The sequence below is a fragment of the Giraffa tippelskirchi genome, chromosome 1, assembly GCF_054371585.1.
Source record: "Giraffa tippelskirchi isolate mGirTip1 chromosome 1, T2T-mGirTip1v1.2.pri, whole genome shotgun sequence".
In the NCBI taxonomy this organism is placed as follows: domain Eukaryota; kingdom Metazoa; phylum Chordata; class Mammalia; order Artiodactyla; family Giraffidae; genus Giraffa; species Giraffa tippelskirchi.
Genome location: NC_137275.1, coordinates 118837118 through 118859754, shown reverse-complemented (window position 1 = coordinate 118859754; position 22637 = coordinate 118837118). Strand labels below are relative to the sequence as shown.

Below are 22637 nucleotides of genomic sequence, written 5' to 3'. Positions count from 1 at the left end.
ATTTTATTCAATGACTGTTGACTTTTTGAAGAGACTAGGCCCGTTATCTTACAAAATGTTGCATAGATTTGCACAGAGGATGTTTTTAAAGAACTATCGCCAAGGAACTTGGTTCCTGAGGATATTACTGAATTCTCTGATAGGTCAACTGTAGAGTAAAAACTCTGGAACTTTAATGTCAATAGTAAAGTTAAATAATGTTCTATTCCCATGATCATATGTGGCTTTTAGTTATAATATCACTAATAAGGGGTAGTATAAATTGACATGAATTATTTTAGGGAGTGAAATAATTGAAAGAAATAAATAATGAGAAATACAATAAAATGGCATTATGCCCAAGAATTCCTGACGCTTGACCCTGGCAGACTTATATTCCTTGGATTATCCGATTGCTTAAGCAAACACCACCAGTATTTTGCTAAGGGTACAAAAAGAAATATGAGAAAGAACATGTTAGTTTACTCTAAATCCTTTTTAATTTAGCACGTATAAAATTGGGCCAGTAACGTCTATAACATTGATATATATAACCTTGACTTTCTATTGTTTCTGTGTACCAATTAACAAAAAATGAATACAAATTTTAAAATTACAAAGAACATGAAAAAGAAATGAACTAGAATAGATTTCTGATTCTCGCCATGCATACGTGTTTTGGTGTGATGGACACAGCAGGCACCCTTCTGGGGTCAATTAAATCCCGGGGCCGTTTCCAAATCAGAACAGACTCAAATTTTCACTGAGGGTCCAAAGTACAAAGAAAAAATATATCTGAAATATCTGTCTGTGGGTCTTGAATGGATCAGCTCACAGAAAGCACTGTGCCCAGGCCTATGCTGATTGTGACACCATTCACTCTGTGAAAGAAGGCTCCAACAGGTCAACTGCAGTGGAGAAAGCCTACAACTATAACACCAAATAGTAAAGTAATCTCACAAATGAAGTTACTTGTAGGAGGAAAAAAGCAACTGTAGCTTCTGTGTCTTAAATAGGTCATGAAATAGCTACGTAACCAGTGTGATGTACACGTGAAAATGACAGATAGACATAAGTCCTTACCGTGTTAAAGGGTCTGACGATTTTTCTAATTCCTCACACTCCATGTGAAACACGCTAGAAAAAGAATCCTGGAAACAGAGCAACAGCACATCCTGAGAAACAAGTTTGAGAAGACAATGGAGACTATCCAGACACAGCCAGACAAGTCTGTGGGACTGAGACACCACTTCTTGTATTTTTTCACTTTCTCAGACAAAACTGACCCAAAACTTACTTCATGACACCCTCAAACCTACTTCCCATTACTAAGAACCATGCTCTTATTGTTTCTGATACTGACCTACAAAATCACTTATTTTAGTACTATTTGCTTTTGCTTTTCTACCAGCTGTTAATGAATATGTTAGCTTCAAATTTTCACTGTATTTATTCAAAATCCTCAAGTTTTAGCTTTTATGCATACATTCACTGCTATTCTTGGGTCTTTTTCTTTTTAAAGACACACAATTCAATAATATTTTATGAGATTATTAAATTATGAAGATTTTAGCAACAAAGAGACATACTTTTGAAGTTAAATTGAAAAGCAGCATACATATTTGCACCCATACAATATTTATAACTGAATAAAAAATTGGAAGGAAACAAATAAAACAATGATATCAGTTTAATGTGGGAACAGAAGAACTGAGTACATTTTTTTCTGGTTCACATTTAGATTTTTGCTCATGTGTTGAAATGTTTTTTATCAAAAAATAATTGCAGTATAAATGAACATCAAGTCACTTAATTGCTACTCCCAACAAATTAAGTCATTAAAAAGTGAGCAAAACAGATTAATGGGCATACTGCTGAGCTATACTTTAAAGCAACTCGGATACCAGTCAGTTGCTGCCATGATAGCTGTTAACTGGTAGAAGGATAAGCTGAATGTTAATTAAAAGCATATTTAAATGGTCTAAAAAAGGAGCGCCCTTGTGTATAACTTTCAAAAATTAAATGACAAAGAGCAGTCACAGAGCAAAAATGGTGAACTGACATACTGCGTTAAATTCAGACCTGAACTTTAGAAGGATAGCTACAATCTTGTAATTATCTCTGTATTAAGGAATTTATAACTGATCGGAAATATTTTAAATAATTTCCATGAGAATACTGATTATCCTATAGCACAGCAAATTCTCATTTGATTTCCTATTAATGAGAGTTATACACCCACAAACACAATGATTCAAATAATGCTATAGCACAGAGTCCTGTCTTCCTAGCTAATAAAATAATTAAAAATTTAAAATATAAGTATTAAAAACCTTTTATTATTTTTCTCTCCCCATGCATGCATGCTAAGTCACTTCAGTCATGTCTGACTCTTTGCAATCCTATGGACTGTAGCCCATTTCCCCCCAACCCCCCAAAAATCAATTCAAATATCCTATATAGATTGTAATCGTCTTTATGCAAGTGAGAATCCCTATTTTCTTTCCTAACCCACCAATAAAGAGCATGTTCTCAGGGTCTAAAGGAAAAAGAAAACAAACAACTACATCAAAAAGAAATATACCAAAAGCAGGGATTCATCAGTTAAGAAGGAAAAGAAACTGCATAAAAGAAAAAGGCCTTAGGCTAAAGGTGCTGATGCTAACAGCAAACTCAGCTGGCCTGTCTGTAAGTAACCAGCGCTCTATGAGAACACTCCATCTTTCCACACAGATCTTACTTCTTTACATTACAAATCAATAGCTTGAAATCTACCGCTTAAAATAATTAAGCGACTTTCGCTGGTGGGTGAAGAATTTGAGACTAATAGGTACCTTTAACAGCACTGCCTCCACTGGGCCATGCCTTATGATTTCCACACAATCTCAGGTAAAAAATTTTTATACCCATTCCATTCAGAATAAACAGACAGAACAGGTCTACCTGCTCACAGCAAGAGGGCACCACTATTCCTCTCCATCAAGGTAGTGCAGCCATTGATGAAAGCAGCACACTGACACTCCTATGGTAACTACTAAGCAGAGGGTCAACAAGGCGAGGGTGCACTGGGGCATCCTCCAACCTCACCTCTACCCCTTTTCAACCAAACAACTCATTCTTTAACCAGCTTTACATAAACAACTATGTTCAGGTGGACTTGAGAGAGAGTTCTGAGGCCAATATGAGGTTTAAAAGCAGTGCTTTAAGGACTGTAAGTTTCTGTCTTTCTAAAAATAAAAAAGTCATACTCTGTACTCACGGAGCAATCTTCATCCACTATGAAAATGGTGCATTTCTGCACCTGCATGAAAGAGATAATAGTGGCAGCTATTTTCTTTAGAATTACTTCTAATGATTGCTGTTCTTCAAAAATTAAGCTAGCAAGGTCAAGCAGCACCTAGAGAAAAAAATTAAGAGCTCTGATTTAGTAATTATTAGAGCAATACAATGACTTCTACGGGTTGTAAGTGGTTTATATATAATCTAACAAATTACAACCAAGTTTAAAAAGAAAACTTCTCTATTGATTGTTAGTAAAATTAGTACAGTGGTTACGATCACAGACTCTGAAGTCAGAGCCAAGAGTTTTTAATTCTGGTTTCTCCTCCTTCGAGCTTTGTGAACTAGTTTCTTGAAAATGAGAATAATAGTACCAAAATTATGGGGCTGTTATGAAGACTAAATAAATTATCATTTAACAGTGTCTGATACAAAAAACACACTATTGTTTTTGTTGATCCAAACTTCTGAGATCAACATTTACCAACATTTTCACAGAATGAAATAAATATTTTCCTCAATAAACAAGATTTTCAGAGTTCCTTTCATGATTTTCCTGATAATTTCTCTTTCCTTTAACTCCACAGAATTTCATCTAGTCTCACAGGAGTATCTGTGCATGGAGTGGAGAGAAAGGGTTATTATTTAAGATTTACTGAAGGCAATACTATGCCAGGTGAGGCCTGAAAGATGACCAGGAATTATTCAGCTGAAGTTAGGAAGGAAAATATCACAGTCAAAAAGAACTGCATTGAGAGAAAGTAGCATGTTGTAAGTTTTGATCAAATTTTTTAAGAATAGAGAGTGTAAAGGGGAAAACTAGGCAGATGATATTGCAGAGGTAAACAGAGAAAGAACTCCAAAAGCCCTGTCTGTCTTTTGAAGCGATTTGGACTGTGATGGATTACAGTAGAGAAGGGACAAGATCTCAAGTGTGTTCATAAAATGAGGGCTGGATTAATGAGTGGTGAAACCGGAGCAGGGAGATGTTAGGAAGATGCTGCAGTTGAAAGCCATGGAAAGTCCACTGTCTTATTAACACAAGTTCTAAAAAGAGAAATTAAAGGGTAGGGGGATGAATTATCAAAGAAATAATTAAAAGAAATACATAAAACCTAAGGGCTTACATCTCCAGACTGAAAGGAATGACCAGGTACAAGCATGATGAATGAAAACAAGAATCATATTGTGAAATTCAGTTACAAGAGCAATGACAAAGAAATAATCCCAAAAGCTTACAGATAAAAAAGAGCTCCAGGGATCAGAACAATACCAATGCTGGCAGAAGACAAAGCACTACTTTTAGATTCTGAGAAACATTTTTCAATGTAGAATTTCATACCCAGCCAAATTGGCAGGATGGTATAATAAATATTTTATACATGTAAGGCGCTCACATCACAATACCTGTTGCAAGTAGTTAATTGAGAATGTGCTACAACAGAACAAGGGAGTAAACTGAGAAAGAAGGAGTTCTGGGATCCAGTGGATAACTAATGGAGTCTTTCTAAGAAAGCAGTGAGGGAAAGTTCTACCATGAGTCCTGCACAGCAGGCATGAGGAGAAATAGGTTTGCTTGAAAAGAGAAAGAAAGAGAACCTCAATCTGGAGATTCTCCATGAAAAAGAAGAACTCCAGAGAATGCCTAAATAATGGAGAGTTTGTGGGGGGAGGGCAATAACATGAGGGTACACCAGTGCAAACAGTTCAAGGAAAAAGGAATACATTTCAGAATCAACAAGAAAAACTAAATTATATAACAAAGGTAATATGAGCAATATTTATATCACAGTACTTATAAATACTTCATGTTAAATTGCAACTTTGGAATTAATCCAGACAAAGCTTTAGAAAAGTTAATCATGGTTGTAGAACAATACAGATCTTCCTCAATTTACGTGGAGTCACGTCTTGATAAATCCATTGTAAGTTAAAAATACTGCACGTCAAAAATCTGTTTAATATACCCAACCACCTGAACATCACAACTTAGCCCAGCCTACCTTAAACGTGCTCAGAACACTTACATTTGCTCACAGCTGAGCGTAATCATCTAACACAAAGCCTATTTTATAATAAAGTAATGACTATCTAATGAACTTATTGAATACTGTGCTAAAAGTGAAAACTGGAATGGCTGTGTGGGAAACAGAATGGTTTTAAGTGGGTATTAGTTGTTTACCCTCATGATGGCGTGGCTGCTGGGAGCTATGGCTACTGCTGCTGCCCAGCATCATGAGGGTGTGTCACTATCCCAGGAAAAGAGCAATACTCAAAATCTGAAGTATGGTTTCCACTGAATGGGTATAGCTTTTGCACCATCACAAAGTTGAAAATGTAAGTCTAAATAACCAGTATAAATTGAAGACCATCTGTGTACATGTTATTAGTGTGGGCAACATAAAAGAAAAAGTCCAGATAGGAAAAGCAGAGGTAAGGAGTAGTAATTGGGAAGGAGAGATGAGGGATGTTAAGATCCTTATCTTATAAAGCAGGGAATCAAGAGGTGACATCTCTAAGTGATAAAATAAGAACTAAATCCTTAATATTGCAAGTGCAATTCATTCAATAACTTAAAACAGTGACATCATAATACTGGTACCATGATGACAAAGCGTGGTGTAAAGTTAAAAGTAAATCTTTCTCTGTTAACAGTGATAAAGCAGTAGCTCACAGAAAAATACAAAATGGAAAAATTATCTATTAGAAGAAACAGTAGAAACAGTTAAAATATTTAGAAACAGAATCTGTATGATATATATAATATAAAAATTTAATCATTTTCTTAAAAAGAATTTCTATACTCTCTCTTTATAATCAGACTTGCCTGATTTCTCTTGTTCTCCAGCAGTGAAGTCTCATAGAGTTGAGCATTATGAAGAACAATTCCACAAAATGCCAAGTAAGCAGCAAAGTCCTAGAAAACAGACAACAGCCAAATAAGAACTGTCAATAAAACTGTCTTGTTATATTGCTTGAAACACGAACAGCATCCAAAAATATTTATATTTCAAATAAATATTAAAAAACCAATAGCATCAAATAAACACAGTAGATGTTTATTCTGCATAAAATTAGAAACTGATGCAAAGCATGTGTTAGCTAAATGATATAATCAGTAGATGACAAGCGTTAATAAAGTTGCCTAATGTCATAAGTTATAAAATATTCAAGGAGAAAGAGAGGAGACACAGATCTCCGTACATCATTTGATACTGAAATTCACTTTATGCAAAACTTGGTGTAGTCTCTAAATGATATTAAGACTTGGATTTAAGCTAAGACTATAAAAATAGTCTGTAACTTATTACTGGGGCAAACTGAAAGCTCACATACTTGTTAGGAGAATACTGGCAACAGCAGTCCCATATTAAATTGCAAATATTAAATATATTCTTTTAAACACGGGCATATCACCCTCATAATACTATACCAAGGTGATATGTTCACAGCTATACTAATCATTGATTAAAAGAAGTGGCATATTTTATTCACAATCATGAATTTATTCTGCCAAGAGATGATACAGACTAAGAATGACAATCTTTCAAGAGGGGTTTACCTGAATGGATTATAGACAAATAATGGAATAAATAGCCAATCTAGGACCATGTTTTCCACCAAATATTCTCAGATGTCATTAACAGAATAGGAGACTAGATGACTACTACACATTTAAAAAGGTACTTGCTATGTTCCGAAGCAATTAAGACATGGGGACCAACACCAGTGCCAATACAGCCTATAGCAGGAGACAAAAATAACTGTCTTATTGGAATGTCTTCCAAAAGTTCCTACTAATTTTCAGTGGAAGGACAGAAATAGCAATGGGCTTCAATAGGAAGAATTCAGTGGGCTCCATGATATACATATAATTACATATCCAGGAAGAGAAATAATAAAACCTACTGACAGAATGAAGTTATAAACAGGTTTAAGGGCTTCCGTCCTTAAACGGGAAACACGTCGATGTGGTGCGAGGAATCTACCCCTTCAGAGTTGGACGAGAAAGGTAATAAAATAATGTTGACTGCCGCTCTTTCTGAAGCTAAATTCACATCATCCAGCCTGAATCCACACCTTGGCGCCCCATCGTCTGTGTGCAAAGCTTATAAAATATTCTGAAATTTGCTTCACCAGGAGGCAATTCCAATTTTTAGCTGACCTGGAGTGCTGGACTTGGAGCAGTGCTTTAGGGTTTGTTTTTTTTTTTAATGTTGAACTTCTTTATAGCAGTAATGAAAAGTAAATGGGAGAGTTAAAATATCACGACACTCTCTGGATAGCCCCAGCATGCACACAGCCCTGAGGAAGGCTTGGGGGCGTGGCGAGGAAGGCTTGGGGGCGTGGCGAGGAAGGCGTGGGGGCGTGGTGAGGAAGGGGTCAGGCTGGGGGCGGGGGTTCTGTTGACTGAGGACCACAGGTCGGTACTGATTTAGCCAGAGGGAAGAGACCCTCTGAACATTTCAGATCATTTCAACCCATACTCCTTTTGCGATCAAGTTTTGACCACCGCTAATTCCAAAGGTCTATACACTCTAAAGAGAAAGCATCTTCCTAAGTTGAGATCATACTAGGCACAAGTTTTGGTACCTTTTCATCTTTTTCAGTGAATGTCCCACCATTTCCTGATTTCTTGTTGATGGCCTGGGCTACACCAACAACCTGTATAAGAAGAGAACATTGATAATTTCATTGGCAGAAATTATTGATATAAATTCACCAAAGCGTGTTTACAGGAGAATTTCTACATGTGCTTTAAAATAACAATAAGCTACAAAATTAAAACAAATCCCTCAGCATTTAAGCTAGTTCCCTAGCATTTTGTAACATTTTTTTTTTCCTCATAAGAGTTCAAATGTTTCTAATTTCTTGAGTCCCAAACTATATTTTATTTTGGAATTTCATGCTGCTCTGTGAAATAAATTTATTGGCAATCACTTTTATTGTGAATATTTTTCATGACTTTTTAATAAAAAATAAACACAATTTATATAACATTTCAATAAAATATATGATAAAATGAACATTTTATATTGGTTTTAACTATAATATTTCAAATGGACTAAATGTTATTTTATTACAAATTAAACAGGACCAACAGCCCAGCCACAGAATTTAAAATACAGGAGAACCAATTAGGGTAGAAATAATTTCTAATGTAGGAATGCTGTCTAACTTCTTTGGACATTTCTGACCTTGAAATTATCTTACCATCAACAGACTTATTTGGGGGGAAAGAAGTTTTATGAAAAATCAAACAAGAAATTAACAGACTGAGCCTGATTTCAAGTCAGAAGGTGTTTGAAAGATAAACTACACCTTATGAAGACTGAGCTAAACTCTGGAAATGTGTCTTGCATTTTCACAAAACACTTACCAAGACCCCTAAGAACCTTCTCATCTTTCTGCTTAAGTATATTTTACTTACCCATTTAGTTCCAACTTAAAGTTTGCATTATTACTTCAGTTTTATAAAGACCTTCAACTTACTTTTGCTTCCTCTTACTACTAAAAATTCTACTCTTTTCTTCCTTCTGCAATTTAATTAGTGGAAAAAGCTATTACCCTCTAAATGATTATATTTGAGGAATAAAGTCCTTAGTTTAGTGTGGATGGCTCATCCTTTTTTGTTAGCTCATCCTAGTCCCTCAGCTTTAAGAAATGGAAACAAAATTCCTCTCTAACACAGTAGAGCAAGGAAGGGGAAACACATTCTTGTCTGATGCAGTTTTCTGTTCTTCTCAACACATTTCTTCCCCACCCCATGACAGTGTAAAAGGATGCTGACTTTTAAAAAGCAGAATCATCCGATTATCCTGTACCTATTTTACACTTGATAGTTCTTGGCTAACAGATTTCTCAAGGCTCCAATCTCAATGACTAAATGCTTACAAAAGCTTTTGTCTAAGGTCAGAATACCAGGATTGCAGCCAGACACATTCACTTAAACATAACTGATAGGAGCCTCTTGAAGGTCTGGGGTCTAACACATAGTCCTACCAGTAAAACTGGGTGATTTTAAGTCTTCCTTCTTTTACTCAACAATATTGTGGGGCCTACTGTGTACCAAGGAGTGATAAAAACTGTAAGAAAGGCTACCTGGAAGAGCTCAAGAATGGGTGATATATAAACACACACTTAACAGCACAAAGAATGACAGGATTACTTTTATAACCATCAATTGCTAAGAGCACAGGAGGCTGATGACATTTGAGTTTTTGTCTTTAATAAATCATTTGATAAAAGATTTAAATCTCCATTTTAAAGAAAATGAGATTAAAACAGATAAAGAGATTGTTATGCAAATTTCCTCAGATAATTATACAGTTAAAAAAAAAGTATGTAATGATGTGCTATTTGTATCTGGAACCATGTACTAATGAAACAATGTACTAATAAGCCAGACAATTTTCAACCAACACAACAGTGTTCTCGTAGTTCAATAACTATCTTCCATTTTGAGAATTTCTATTTGATTCTTTTTTATTTTCCAAACCTGCCTGTATCTCCTCCTCCTCCTTCTTCCTTTAAATACTAGTGCCAGTTGTCCTTCATCTTTTTGAACATACTTTTGAGCACAGGTTCATCCATAGCAGGGACTGTTTCCCACGGGAGCCCCATGTCCCCTGAAGAATGAAGTGTCGGGCACACAACTTGCTCCCTACCCGGCACTGCACTAAGGGTGTGATCTGAACTCTGTACCCTGCGGGGCACAAGCTCGGCTCTCCCCACGCACTGGTGTCTCTCCTTTCTCTGGCAACCTCACCTCGGGCAGAGGCAAGCTTCCCTGCTACTGCTTCTGGCTACAAGTGGGGTTCTCAGGGCCTGGTTCCAGAGATGGAGCCGTCACAGGCCTTGGGTCCCCTGGGAGTTTCGTCCCTGCTCATCCCTCCCACCCCTATTGTTACCCACAGACATTCTCCTCACCACCCCGAGTCTCCCACCTCTATACTCCATCTGGACTTTGGTCACTCACACTGCTCACCCTGAGTTCCTCTCCTTGTTTCTGATACCTGGGTTTTCCCTTTCTTGAAATCATCTGTCATTTTAAAAATCGCTTTTGGTGAAATTTTATCCTCCACTTGTTTGCAGAATAGTGATGGGGTGGGGTGGTGTTCTGCATTTGTTCTGTCTGGCAAACGGACCAGAAATCTTGTTCACAAGCTTTAAAACCTACCATGTACACCGTGAATACCAGCTCTTTCCTATATTTAATTTTGTTTCCTTAGCATTACAACAAGATATTAATCATGAGGCAACTTTATGGAATAAGGACTTCCAATGATGAATTTTCCATCCTTTGTACTAACCAATTATTTCTCTAATAATGTTATAGATTTAGATAGGTTAATTTAAGGGATGATAAATTAAATATAATTAATATATTCTTTAAAAAAAAAAACAGGCAAGTTCTTTCAAGAGACTGTTGGACCAGGAAAATATAATACTCACAGGGGCCTCAATACCTAGATGGATGACATTTTTAAAACAGCACTGATAAAGACAACAGATGAAAATCTGAGAAAAGGTAAGTGTTTGTCCAAGGTGACATAAGACAGTAAAAGACCAGAAGAGTTGGATTCTCCAAATTTCAAAGAGCCCAGCAAAGCGTGTACCCCCTGTCTTCCTTGTGTTAATAAAAAGTCTTTCCTTTTTCTACCATCTATTGCTCCTTTCAACAAATTAATTAATTTTCTTCAAGACAAGGTTTTTAATATCAGTTTACAAGGACAGCTTTTATGGAAAGTATTTGTCAGACCTCATACCTGAGAGGCGAAGCACCTAAACATGTGAGCTTCCATATCAGAAGCCCAATCACTTCTGCTTACCCGCTGGCTACCTGAAGGGTCCTCAAACACCAATGCTTTATACTATTTTTTAAAGCATCAAGAAGCTTCTTGGTTTTCTGTTTCACTGGCACTTTTCATAGCATAAATGCATATTATGTCCTCACAGGGTCAAGTGTTCTTTTAGGAATGCAAAGGGCAAGACTTGACTCTGGCTGGGTGAGCAATGAGGAATGTGACAGCTGGTCGCTGCAGGGACAAGTGATCATCGCCATAGAGAACAATTTCTTCCTCCATCAGCAGCTGCCCCGACCTTCACTGAGGCCATACATCGGTTTTTATGCTCTTCCCTGTTCCTAGTTCCAGGGGATGCTCGGCATGGAGGCTAGAAGCCAGAGAGAGAAGGAAAAGGCTCTACAGTCTTAGCTGCCTGTCTCTCCCACCAGCAGAATGTCTCTATCATTATGATGAGATTCTAGATCATCTACAACCTGAGCTGAAAACCTAACTTCACCAAGAAAACAGGAACTTAATGCAGACAGGAGACAGTGGAAAGTTCTCTGTAGCGCTCTTGCTCAAGTTTTCCCAACTCAGTCATTCATTCAGCAACAAATATTTCATTCAACAGATAATTAATAAGCACCATGAATGGCCCAGTCACTGGTTTAGACAATGAAGAGGACACAGTAGTGAACGAGACAGATACAGATCTGTCGTCATGGAGCAGACGTTGTAGTCAGGCTGTTACACTTGGAAGGGAATCCTACTCTGTGCCCTTGCCCACACCTCTTACACAGACAAAATGAAACTGACAGGCTGACATGACTGCTCCAGGCTTTTTCGCCTCTCTTCCAAATCTTCGTCAATCAGCAAATGATGGCCACGTCCCATGTGGTAGGGAAGACAAAGACCTACAAAGATGTCCCATCCTACTCCCTGGAACCTACGAGTATGTGAGCTCAAATGACAAAAGGGATTTGGCAGATGTGACTAAATTATATATCTGGAGACTATCCTGAATAATCTGGGTGAGCCTAATGTAATCAGAGGGCTTCCCTGATGGCTCAGTGGTAAAGAAACCACCTGCCAATGCAGGAGACTCAGGTTCCATCCCTGGGTCGGGAAAATCCCCTGGAGAAGGAAATGGCAACCCACCCCAGTATTTTTGCCTGAGAAATCCCATGGACAGAGGAGCCTGGCGGGCTACAGTTCATGGGGTCACAAAGAGTCAGACACGACTGAGCAACTAAGCACATACAATGTAATCACAAGAATCCTTATGACAGAAAGTTTGAGGCAGGAAGTAAGAGTTAGAGATTTTAACATGCAGCTGCAGGATCTAAAGATGAAGAAGGGGCCACAAGCCAAGTGATGCAGGCAGCCCACTGAAGCAGAAAAGGTAAGAGAATAGATTTCTTCTCCAGAGACTCCGCAGAGAAACACAGCCCTGCTGACAATTTGTGTCAGCCTGCTGAGAACTATTTCACACTCTGACCTCCAAAGCTCTAAGATAATACATTTGTGTTGCTTTAAGCCATGAAATTCCAGTAGTTTTTTCACAGCAGCAATAGGAAACTAATACATTCCATTAGAATTACTCTCAGATGCTCCCATTCCTGTGCACTCTTCTTCTCCCCATATCATATCTTGTGCTTCACCATTTAAATCCTCACTTTCTTTGAAAACCCCGATATCTCACTGCTGTTGTTTTCTTGCCTTCAGTCCACCTTTGACTGCTACTGCTGCTGCTAAGTCACTTCAGTCGTGTCCAACTCTGTGCGACCCCATAGACAGCAGCTCACCAGGCTCCAACGTCCCTAGGATTCTCCAGGCAAGAACACTGGAGTGGGTTGCCATTTCCTTCTCCAGTGCATGAAAGGGAAAAGTGAAAGGTAAGTCGCTCAGTTGTGTCCGACTCTTAGCGACTCCATGGACTGTAGCCTACCAGGCTCCTCAGTCCATGGGATTTTCCAGGCAAGAGTACTGGAGTCGGGTGCCATTGCCTTCTCCACCTTTGACACTTATGCCAAATCTACAGTGTTCTTGGAACACTATTTTGCACACAAAAATTATCTCACTACTCAAAGCTTTTAATGGTTCCATCCATCCATCTATAGGACAAAAAAATTGAAGATTCCGATTCCATACACTCAACATAAACTAAAACCACTTACAAGGGTCTTTGATACAGAATGCCACAATGACCTTGGTTCACATCATCCCTTGAAAAATTATCTTCCACTTTCTCAACTGAGGCTGTCTCCAAAAATCTTGCCTTCAAAGTCCTTAACTGCCTCTGTATGACAGTTAAGTGTGCCATAATCTGGTGATGAGGTATTCTCATTTTTAACCTCATTCCTTCTACCTACATCCTAAATTTGAAATGCAATTGTTTCCTAAGGACATGATTTATATCTTATGTTATGGAAGCAGCAATACTTGGCATTGTTCTCAATGCTCATAGATATTTGCTGTTGATGATAAGAAGGGTCAGATAAATCAAAGTTTTTTAGGGTGATGTACTTACTGAAGTTTTGGTGCTAGTAGTAAAGAACCTGCCTCCCAATACAGGAGATGTAAGAGACACGGATTTGACCCCTCAGTTGGGAAGACCCCCTGGAGAAGGGCACGGCAACTCACTCCACTGTTTGTGCCTGGAGAATCCCTAGGACACAGAAACCTGGTGGGCTATAGCCCATAAGGTTGCAAAGAGTCGGACACAACTGAAGTGACTTAGCACACATGCACTTACTGGACAATTCACATCTGAATAATAGTTAATAATATTTGACCATTTTTCCCTCTTCTTCACTTGATATTAAGAGTTCTGTCCTCATACGTGAAACCTATGTGGCAGTAAGAAATATACACTCTTAGTAAGTCTTTAGCTATGGAGTTGAAACTTAACAGCCCAAAAGGACTTTGGAAGAGTGTGAAAGAAAAGTCTGAGATTGTTTTAATTTTAATAATATAGAAAATCACTGAGAATGAGACAGTAAACATCCATCCCTTGTCATCTAAAACAGTAGGAAAGTGGGGCTTGTTAAAACACTGCTTGGTGGGTCCCACCCCGAGAGTGTCAGAGTCAGAGATCTGGGTTGGTGCCCGAGAATCTGTTGTACTAAAAGTTTTCAGGTGATGCCAAATGCTGCTGGTCTAGGGACAAAATACACTTTGATAGCCACTGATGTAGAACTACTCAGTGTTAATATTTGGTAATGTTTCCTCTTTTTAAGTTAAATTATGAAAACATCAAATTGGACTTTTCCCTTCCCAGTCTCATTGTATTTCATGCCAAATGTCTGGGATATTTGCAGTTTTTTGCTATTACAATCCACAATGAACATATCTGTATAGGACCTTTGTACACATGCGTGAGAGCTTTGCGGCTTCCAGGTGTGGCTAGTGGTAAAGAACCCACCCGCCAATGCAGGAGACACAAGAGACCTGGGTTTGATCCCTGGGTTGGGAAGATCCCCTGGAGGAGGGCATGGCAACCCACTCCAGTATTCTTGCCTGTAGAATCCTATGGACAGAGGAGCCTGGCAGGCTACAGTCCATGGGGTTGCAAAGAGTCAGACGTGACTGAAGTGACATAGTATGCACACACACGTTAGAGTTTCTTCGATGAAATCTTCAAAGGATTATAGAATTTTTACTTTTATCATCAGTGTAGAAAAGTTCTGTTAACCTCACATCCTAACCAGGACCTAGTATGATTAGGCCTTTTAATCTCTGTCAATCTGTTGGTAAAAATGTATCTCATTATTGCTTTAATTTGTATTTCCCTGATTACTACAGAGAATGAACGCTTTTTAATTATTATTGACCACGTTAGTTTTCTTTTTCTGTGTTGCCAATGTGTATCTTTGCCAATTTTGACATTTTCATTGTTGTTTTGAATTGTCTGGCTTTTTGAGAATCAAAGTTTCTTACTTCTTTAAATGACTGGTAAGACTGACTTTACTTGGTTGTAATCCATTTTATCCAACTGTTATGCACAAGTCCTGCTATACCTATTTCTCTCAAGAGTATGAAAATGGATCTTCCGGGGTTGGGAGACAAGACAAGAAAAATTACAGGAGTGGATGCTTTTACTCTTGCAGCCTGGGCGGCCAAGAAGAGGCAGCCAGGGTGAAGAGAAACTTTTAGGAAGTTGCAAGATATAAACAGCAGTACCCTGAAGATAACTGGCATCAGAAATACATTATCAGTGGCCAGTGGCTCTAATATAGTTAATGAACCCATTCCTGGTCAAAAAAGGAAAGAAACTTATAATGCCAAAAAATTTGCCATTTAAAAAAAGAAGGAAGGGCCTGCAATGTAACAGGTACTTTCTCTGTTAATCCTTCTAATCTTTGTCACAACACTTTTGGGTAGATATGATTACTCCTATTTCATCACAAGAGCAGCTGATATTCAGAAAAGTTAACCAGGTAGTGCAAGAATGTGCAGACCCCAATGCTTCTCCATGTATAACCCCATAAGTCTATGATCTTTCCACTACTCCCCTGCAGCGGAAAGTGAAACCAGGACTACTATAAAATACAGGTTCTTAAGTACTAGGATTTAAACAAGAGGAATCATGAAGACCAACAGTTTTCCAGTATATCCAGGGCTGTTTTCAGACCCCATACATATGCTTATCTTGTAATGCATGCTTTCATCAACGGGAATGGAACAGTTTTAAAACGAGACAAAATCAAATCCAAGGTGGCTGCTTAAAGTTCTGTTTTCTTAGACCCCGATTATAAATCTTGTGACAACTACTTACATAAAAGTCCTATGTTTCAGGGGGAACTAGATAATAATGCAATTTCAAAAATAAGCAGATTATTCAAGAAAAAGCAAAATAAGCCTATGGTTATGAAAGTCAGAACTGGGTTGCCCATGGCTCTTGCGCATTGACAAGGGTGACTAAAGTGTTCACTATCTTGACTGGGGTGTTACTTATACAGATGTATAAACATTTGTCAAAACTCATCAAATTGTATGATACACAAAGGCCTACGTATTTCACTGTATGTACACTTTACCTTGGTTTCAAAAGTATTTAAAAGTAAGTTGGTGATTGCTGATGATGCTGTAAAGTAGCGGTCCACGTGCTGAGCTCCCAGCTGCCCTGGTCACGGAGGGACGGGCTGAGGTCCTGACCGTGCGCTCTGCACTGGCAGGCAGAACAGAGGCTCCCGGATGGCGACAGAACAAATCCACCTCTGGGGGTCAGTAGCTGTCCTGCCCTGGGAACATCCAGGGGGAGTGGTGCCAACCCAAGATTGGATTCCTTCCAGACAAGGGGATGCTGGGCATAATTCTGATCCAAGTATTCATTCGTATCCCTTTGCATCAAAAAAAAAAAAAAAAGAATTCCTCTTCCCTGCCAAAAGCCAAACTCTGATATACCAGTTTTTAAGTGATAAGGTGAAGGTCTGAAACCTAGAACCACAGGGACCTGCCGCCTTCTTAGTAGACCTCTCTACCCCATGGATACAGAGATTCATGTCTGAGACAGAGCAGCACACAGCCGCTGTGAGCAAACTGTCTCCTCTGCCCTTTACAAACTGCAGAGACACAAAGGTTACACAGCAGAAAAGAGCCTGCTGTCCTTCCCATGACAGGGAATGCTCAGCCTTTACTGCTTTTATTTAACTTTCCATTCCTCCATTTGTCTGCCCTGCATCACTGCACGAGGGGGACGTGGACACTGTCTGATCCTCCGTTGGGTGACAAGCTCTGCGGTGGGCACTGGCACACTCCCTGTCTCACTAAGACCCCCTCAAACCTCCCACTATTTGCACCTCCCGCTGAAGCCTCACAGATGAGTCACCTTAAGCACAAAGAGGTGAAGAGAGGTTCTTCAGGAATCACCGACCTTAAGCCGGCCCTCAAGACTGAGTTATTTTTACTACAGTTGTAACTCTCTCTTTGGAGCTCTATCTCACTTGGCTAATTGGGAGCAAGTCCAAAATAACAATAAAAATTTTGTGTACTCAATATATATTGTACAGATTGCACTTGCACTTTGTATCGGAATGATCCTATCACTGTCTATGCCCACCTTTACACACGTCATTGCCCCAAATGACTTCAGAGCCTGGGATCTATTGAACAACTAAGATTTATTTTCAGAGAGAGGTCCTGCATTCTGCCAGGTGCTGGCCTGCAAAAGCACAGGCTTCAACTGGACACTGTTGTTGGGTTTGGATTCCATCAAACCAGGATAGAGTCTGTTCCAGCACTGCCTATACTTACAACAGGTCCGTGCTCTACAGCCTGGCTGGATGCTGTTCTAGTAAAGCTGTCTGATAATTACAGGGTAAAGGGGTGTGTCCATAATGTGTACCTAATACAAACAGAAGAGAAGTAACACAGCAAAAGTAGCAAAAAGTGAGTTTCATGCATCAAGACATTGAACAGGCTGAACCTCATTTACAAATTAAAGCTGGTATCACAGGGTTGAGAGAACACCTTCTTAATGGGAGCTGAACTAAGTGTTTAGATCAGTGTTCTTGTCTCTACCAGCCCATCGAACAACATCACGCCAGTTAGATATTCACATCATAGAAGCTAGATATTCACAAAAGAGATCCAGGGGGAAAATCTGTGTGTATTTATAATTTTTTTTTTACATTCAACAAATCCTTCATATAGAGAATATAATTTTTAGTATTTTATCTCTAAGTGTTTTTTCCTCCAAGATGGAAGATGCCTAAAAAGATAATCATACAGGAAAGCTCAGATGCAGACAGACATCAGTCTCACTAGCAGAACTCCTAGCAGCAGGCGTTACCAGCACAAAGAGACATGCCCTCCTCCACACAGCTGTGTCACATAATATACCAAGTAGTTAACTGGGAATCATTGTTGGCAACTCTGGATTTTATCCTTCTATTATTCCAGTCCATAATTTTGCATGTTCCAAAACTAAAATAGTACAAGAGTTGGTTGGTAGCTTTTCAGGTACAATCATGAATAAAGATGAACAAGGTAACTATTCCATGGTGAGAAGAATGCAGCCTTAGAATAAGATGACATGGGTCTGAATTCCAGCTCTCCCACTTTATAGATATGAAATATTGGGACATTTCTTTAACTTGACCCAGTCCTTAATTCTTCATCTGAGATGGGGTTGATGATGTCAACACAAAACAGTTATTTCTGACCTCTAAAGGTTGGCAGGAAGATCCAAGTACTGCTGCTATTAACCACATGGCCTTGATTACATTTCTACTTGAGACCCCTTTTATTTGTCTGCTTTCATTTCCAGGCTCCAAAATGGCAAAGATACATTTTTTTTTTTTCTAAGTAGATTTCAGGTAAACTAGGTTACTGCATACCAGGCATGCAGTTTAAATGTCACCCTCTCATCTCCTCTGTAAGCGCTCTTGTCTCACCTCACTCTCATGGAGTCTACAGTCTAGGGAGGGGAAACAGAAAGAAACCAGTAGGTTGATACATAGTATGTCTAATGGTGACTAGCATGGATGGAAATAACAGTTGATAGTCAATAAAGAGGGGCTTTCCAGGCAGCTCAGTAGGTAAAGAATCTGCCTGTCAGTGCAGGAGATGCTGGTTCAATCCCTGGATTGGGAAAATCCACAACCCACTCCAGGATTCTTGCCTGGGAAATCCCATGGACAGAGGAGCCTGACGGGCTACCGTCCCTAGGGTGGCCAAGAGTCGGACATGGCTGAGCACAGCACAGCACAGCCGCAGTCAATACGCACGGCTGAAGAACTTCATACTGAGATGTCATCTGAGTGAAAACCTGGAGGAGGGACTTCTGTGCTGGTCCGGTGGTTGCCTCCCAATGCAGAGGATGTGGGTTAGATTCTGCGTTGGGGAACTAAGATCCTATGTGCCATGGGGCAACTAGGCCTATGTGCCGCCACTACTGAGCCTGCGTGACCCAACAAAAGATCCCACCTGATGCAACTAAGACCCGATACAGCAAAAATAAATACATGAATATTTTAAAACAAATAAAGCCTGATGGAGATGAGATAGTGAGCCACGTGGAGAACTAGGTGAAGGGACTTCAGACAAGGAAACAGCAAGTGCAGAGGGCCTGGGGCTGGAGCTTACCTGATTTGTTGAGAAAACAACTGTGCTAGAGAGGACTGTCAGGGAGAGATAATATGTGAGATCAGAGGGGCTTCAGGGGCTGGATCATGCGGGACCTTTCTTAGAGAGTGAAGGGGAAATCCACTGCAAGGTTTAAAGCAGGGGAGAGATGAGATCTAACAAGTTTTATAAAATGCATTTTGAGACTAGATTGCAGGAAGTCCAAGGCTTGAAGCAGGGACATTAGTTGGGGTGGGAAAGGCTGCTATAATAATTCAGGCCCTCCATGCCGATGCTCTAGTGAGGCAGAAGTGCAGGTGGAGAGCACTGATTGAAGGGAACATCAAGAGTTTTCCTGATGAGCTGGATATATACTAGGGAGTGGGGAGAATGAATTTCACCTGATTTTAGCCTGTAAGGAATTTAGCTTGAATGGCTGGGATGATAGACAAGTTAACTGTGATGGGGTTGAGTACAGAGCAGGTTTAGAGGGAAGGAAGATCGGGGTGATGTTTTAGACATGTTAATTTCATGATACCTATTAGACATATATAGGTAGAGTAGTCAAGTAAGTAGTCAAATGTATGAGTTGACATTGAAGAAACAATATAGCTGCAATACAAGTTTGGTCAGCACACAAATTGTATTTAAAACCATGACAGTAAATAAAATCACATAAGGACTAAGTGTATCAGAGCAGAGGGCCCAGGGCTGAGCCATTTACCACCCTTGTGATGATTAGGCAGCAGCTAAGGAGACAGAGAGGGCAGTCAGAGAGACAAGAGAAAGAACTGGGGAGTATGAGGACCTGAAAAGCAAGTGAAGACAATCTGTCCTGGAGGAAGGAGTGATCAGCCACGTCACATGCTGCCGACAGGCAGAGTGAGGCGAGAACTGCCAGTTCTCACCACTAGCTCTTGCCCTGTGGATGTCATGCAACCCTGCACAGAGTGGTTTCCATAGAGTGGTGAGGCTGAAGGCTGGGGTGGATTATGCTCCAGAGAGTGGGAGGAATGGAAACAGCAAAAACGGACAGCTCTTTCAAAGAGTTTAGCTCTTGTGGTCGTCAGGGAAATGGTGGTCTCTGCAAGAAGATGTGCAGTCCAATGAGCATTTGCTTTTGTTTTTAAGATAGGAGAAATAATACCATGTTTGTATGGAAAGGAGTATGTAAAGGCTGTATATTGTCACCTTGCTTCTCTAACTTATGTGCAGGGTACATCATGAGAAATGCTGGACTGGATGAAGCACAAGCTGGAATCAAGATTGCCAGGAAAAATATCAATAACCTCAGATATGCAGATGACACCACACTTATGGCAGAAAGTGAAGAGGAACTAAAGAGCCTCTTGATGAAAGTGAAAGAGGAGAGTGAAAAAGTTGGCTTAAAACTCAACATTTAGAAAACCAAGATCATGAAATCTGGTCCCATCACTTCATGGCAAATAGATGGAGAAACAATGGAAACAGTGACAGACTTTATTTTTTTGGGCTCCAAAATCATTACAGATGGTGACTGCAGCCATGAAATTATAAGACACTTGCTCCTTGGAAGAAAAGTTATGACCAACCTGGATAGCATATTAAAAAGCAGAGACATTACCAACAAAGGTCTGTCTAGTCAAAGCTATGGTTTTTCCAGTAGTCATGTATGGATGTGAGAGTTGGACTATAAAGAAAGCTGAGCACTGAAGAATCGAACTTTTGAACTGTGGTGTTGGAGAAGACTCTTGAGAGTCCCTTGGACTGCAAGGAGATCCAACCAGTCCATCCTAAAAGAAATCAGTCCTGAATATTCATTGGAAGGACTGATACTGAAGCTGAAACTCCAGTACTTTGGCCACCTGATGTGAAGAACTGACTCACTGGAAAAGACCCTGATGCTGGGAAAGACTGAAGGCCACAGGAGAAGGGGCCAACAGAGGATGAGATGGTTGGATGGCATCACCGACTCGATGGACATGGGTTTGGGTAAACTCCGGGATTTGGTGATGAACAAGGAAGCCTGGAGTGCTGCAGTCCATGGGGTCACAAAGAGTAGGACATGACTGAGCGACTGAACTGAACTGACAAACCAATTTGGTGGAGGAGGCGAATTTTGGTGATTCTGGACACAGAGGGAGGAGTTGCTGGGCTGTCTTTGAGCAGATGAGATGGATGAGAGAGCACAAGTGCGAGGCTGACCTTTGCTATTTCACAAATGGCTAAAGTCAAAGGGGAATCAGAGGGGACTTCCCTGATGGTCCAGTGGTTGGACTCTGAGCTTCCAGTGCAAGGGGATAGGTTTCTGTCCCTGGTTGAGGAACTACAATCCCACATGCTACTTGGCCAAACAAAATTTTTAATTAAAAAAATAATAGTAACCCCCTCCCCCAAACCCTAAACAATTTTTTTTACTTAAAAAAGAAAGAAAAAAAGGGAAGGGGGAGGCAGGAATCTAGAGGGTATAAAATCAGGTATAGGAGTTGGGAAAAGAGATGAGGACATGCTCTCTGGAAGGACTTCTCTAATTGCTTTGTCTTTCACTGAAATAGTAAGCAAGACCACCAGCTCAAAGTGGGGATGGGGACACAGCACTGAGATCTGAGGAGAGAGGAGAAAGTAATAGACAGTAAACCAACATATCCACCCACTGCCCCGCAAAGAGACAACTGTTTTCATCCCCACAAACCAATTTTCTCTTTTGCATGTTCTATTTTAGGAAATATCACAATTCTCCCTCATTACATCTACCTAAAAAGCCTAGAAGGTATTCTACATTCTTCCTTCCACTTAATCCTCCATCAAATCAATCCCTCACCCCCACAAACAGAGGTGTAACAAGTCCACTCCTAGTCTGGATTATGTAAACTCCTCCTTACCAACCGCCCTGCTTCCAGACAGAACCTTCTCTGTGTATAAACAAATATAGAAATCAAAATCTATCAAGAGTCAAATTATGTGGCTCTGGGTTAGAGTATAAACAAAGGAAACTGTTCATCCTTAACGCTGTGGCCACACAGATCTTTAAATGATAGCAAATGCTTCCTGGCTTAAAAAACAAAATAAAATCCAGCACCTCGTTTGCATGGCAATTTGAGGACTCTTTGTGATCTTGCTTCAGCCTGCCTGTATGGCCTCATCTCCAGTTTATACTCAAGCAAACACTGTGTTGAAGTACTGGACACATTGCTTCCAATCTTGATCCATGAGGGAGGCAGAAAATATGGTGCGGAGAGATAACAGATAATAAAGATACACCAGTGGGTATTTGCCCATGGGTATTAAGAAGCCAAATACTTAAACTACACGCAAACAGTGATCTCACGAAGACTCGAATTTGTAACATAACGTTTTAAGACTTTTAATACCTCAATCGTTTGCCACAGCTCAAACAGCAGGCATCTTCTTCTTGTCTCCTGTCTTCCCCTTCTATGGAGAAGGGAATTGCAACCCACTCCAGTATTCTCACCTGGAGAACTCCATGGACAGAAGAGCCTGGCCTGCTATGGTCCATAGGGTTGCAAAGAGTCGGACACGACTGAA

The 22637-nt window shown here is 39.8% G+C and overlaps 1 protein-coding gene across 3 annotated transcripts in view; it reads right to left on the bottom strand.

Annotated features, from left to right (window-relative positions):
• The window catches only part of PDE5A (phosphodiesterase 5A), a 150131-nt gene that overhangs the window by 76223 nt on the left and 51271 nt on the right, over window positions 1–22637 (bottom strand). For all 3 annotated transcript variants that reach the window (XM_081493237.1, XM_081493246.1, XM_081493256.1), the window contains exons 4-7: window positions 7852–7923; window positions 6086–6175; window positions 3239–3376; window positions 1063–1130 (exon numbers count right to left, since the gene is read on the bottom strand). In XM_081493237.1, the coding sequence (XP_081349363.1) occupies window positions 1063–1130; window positions 3239–3376; window positions 6086–6175; window positions 7852–7923 (368 nt within the window). The remainder of the gene's footprint in view (window positions 1–1062; window positions 1131–3238; window positions 3377–6085; window positions 6176–7851; window positions 7924–22637) is intronic.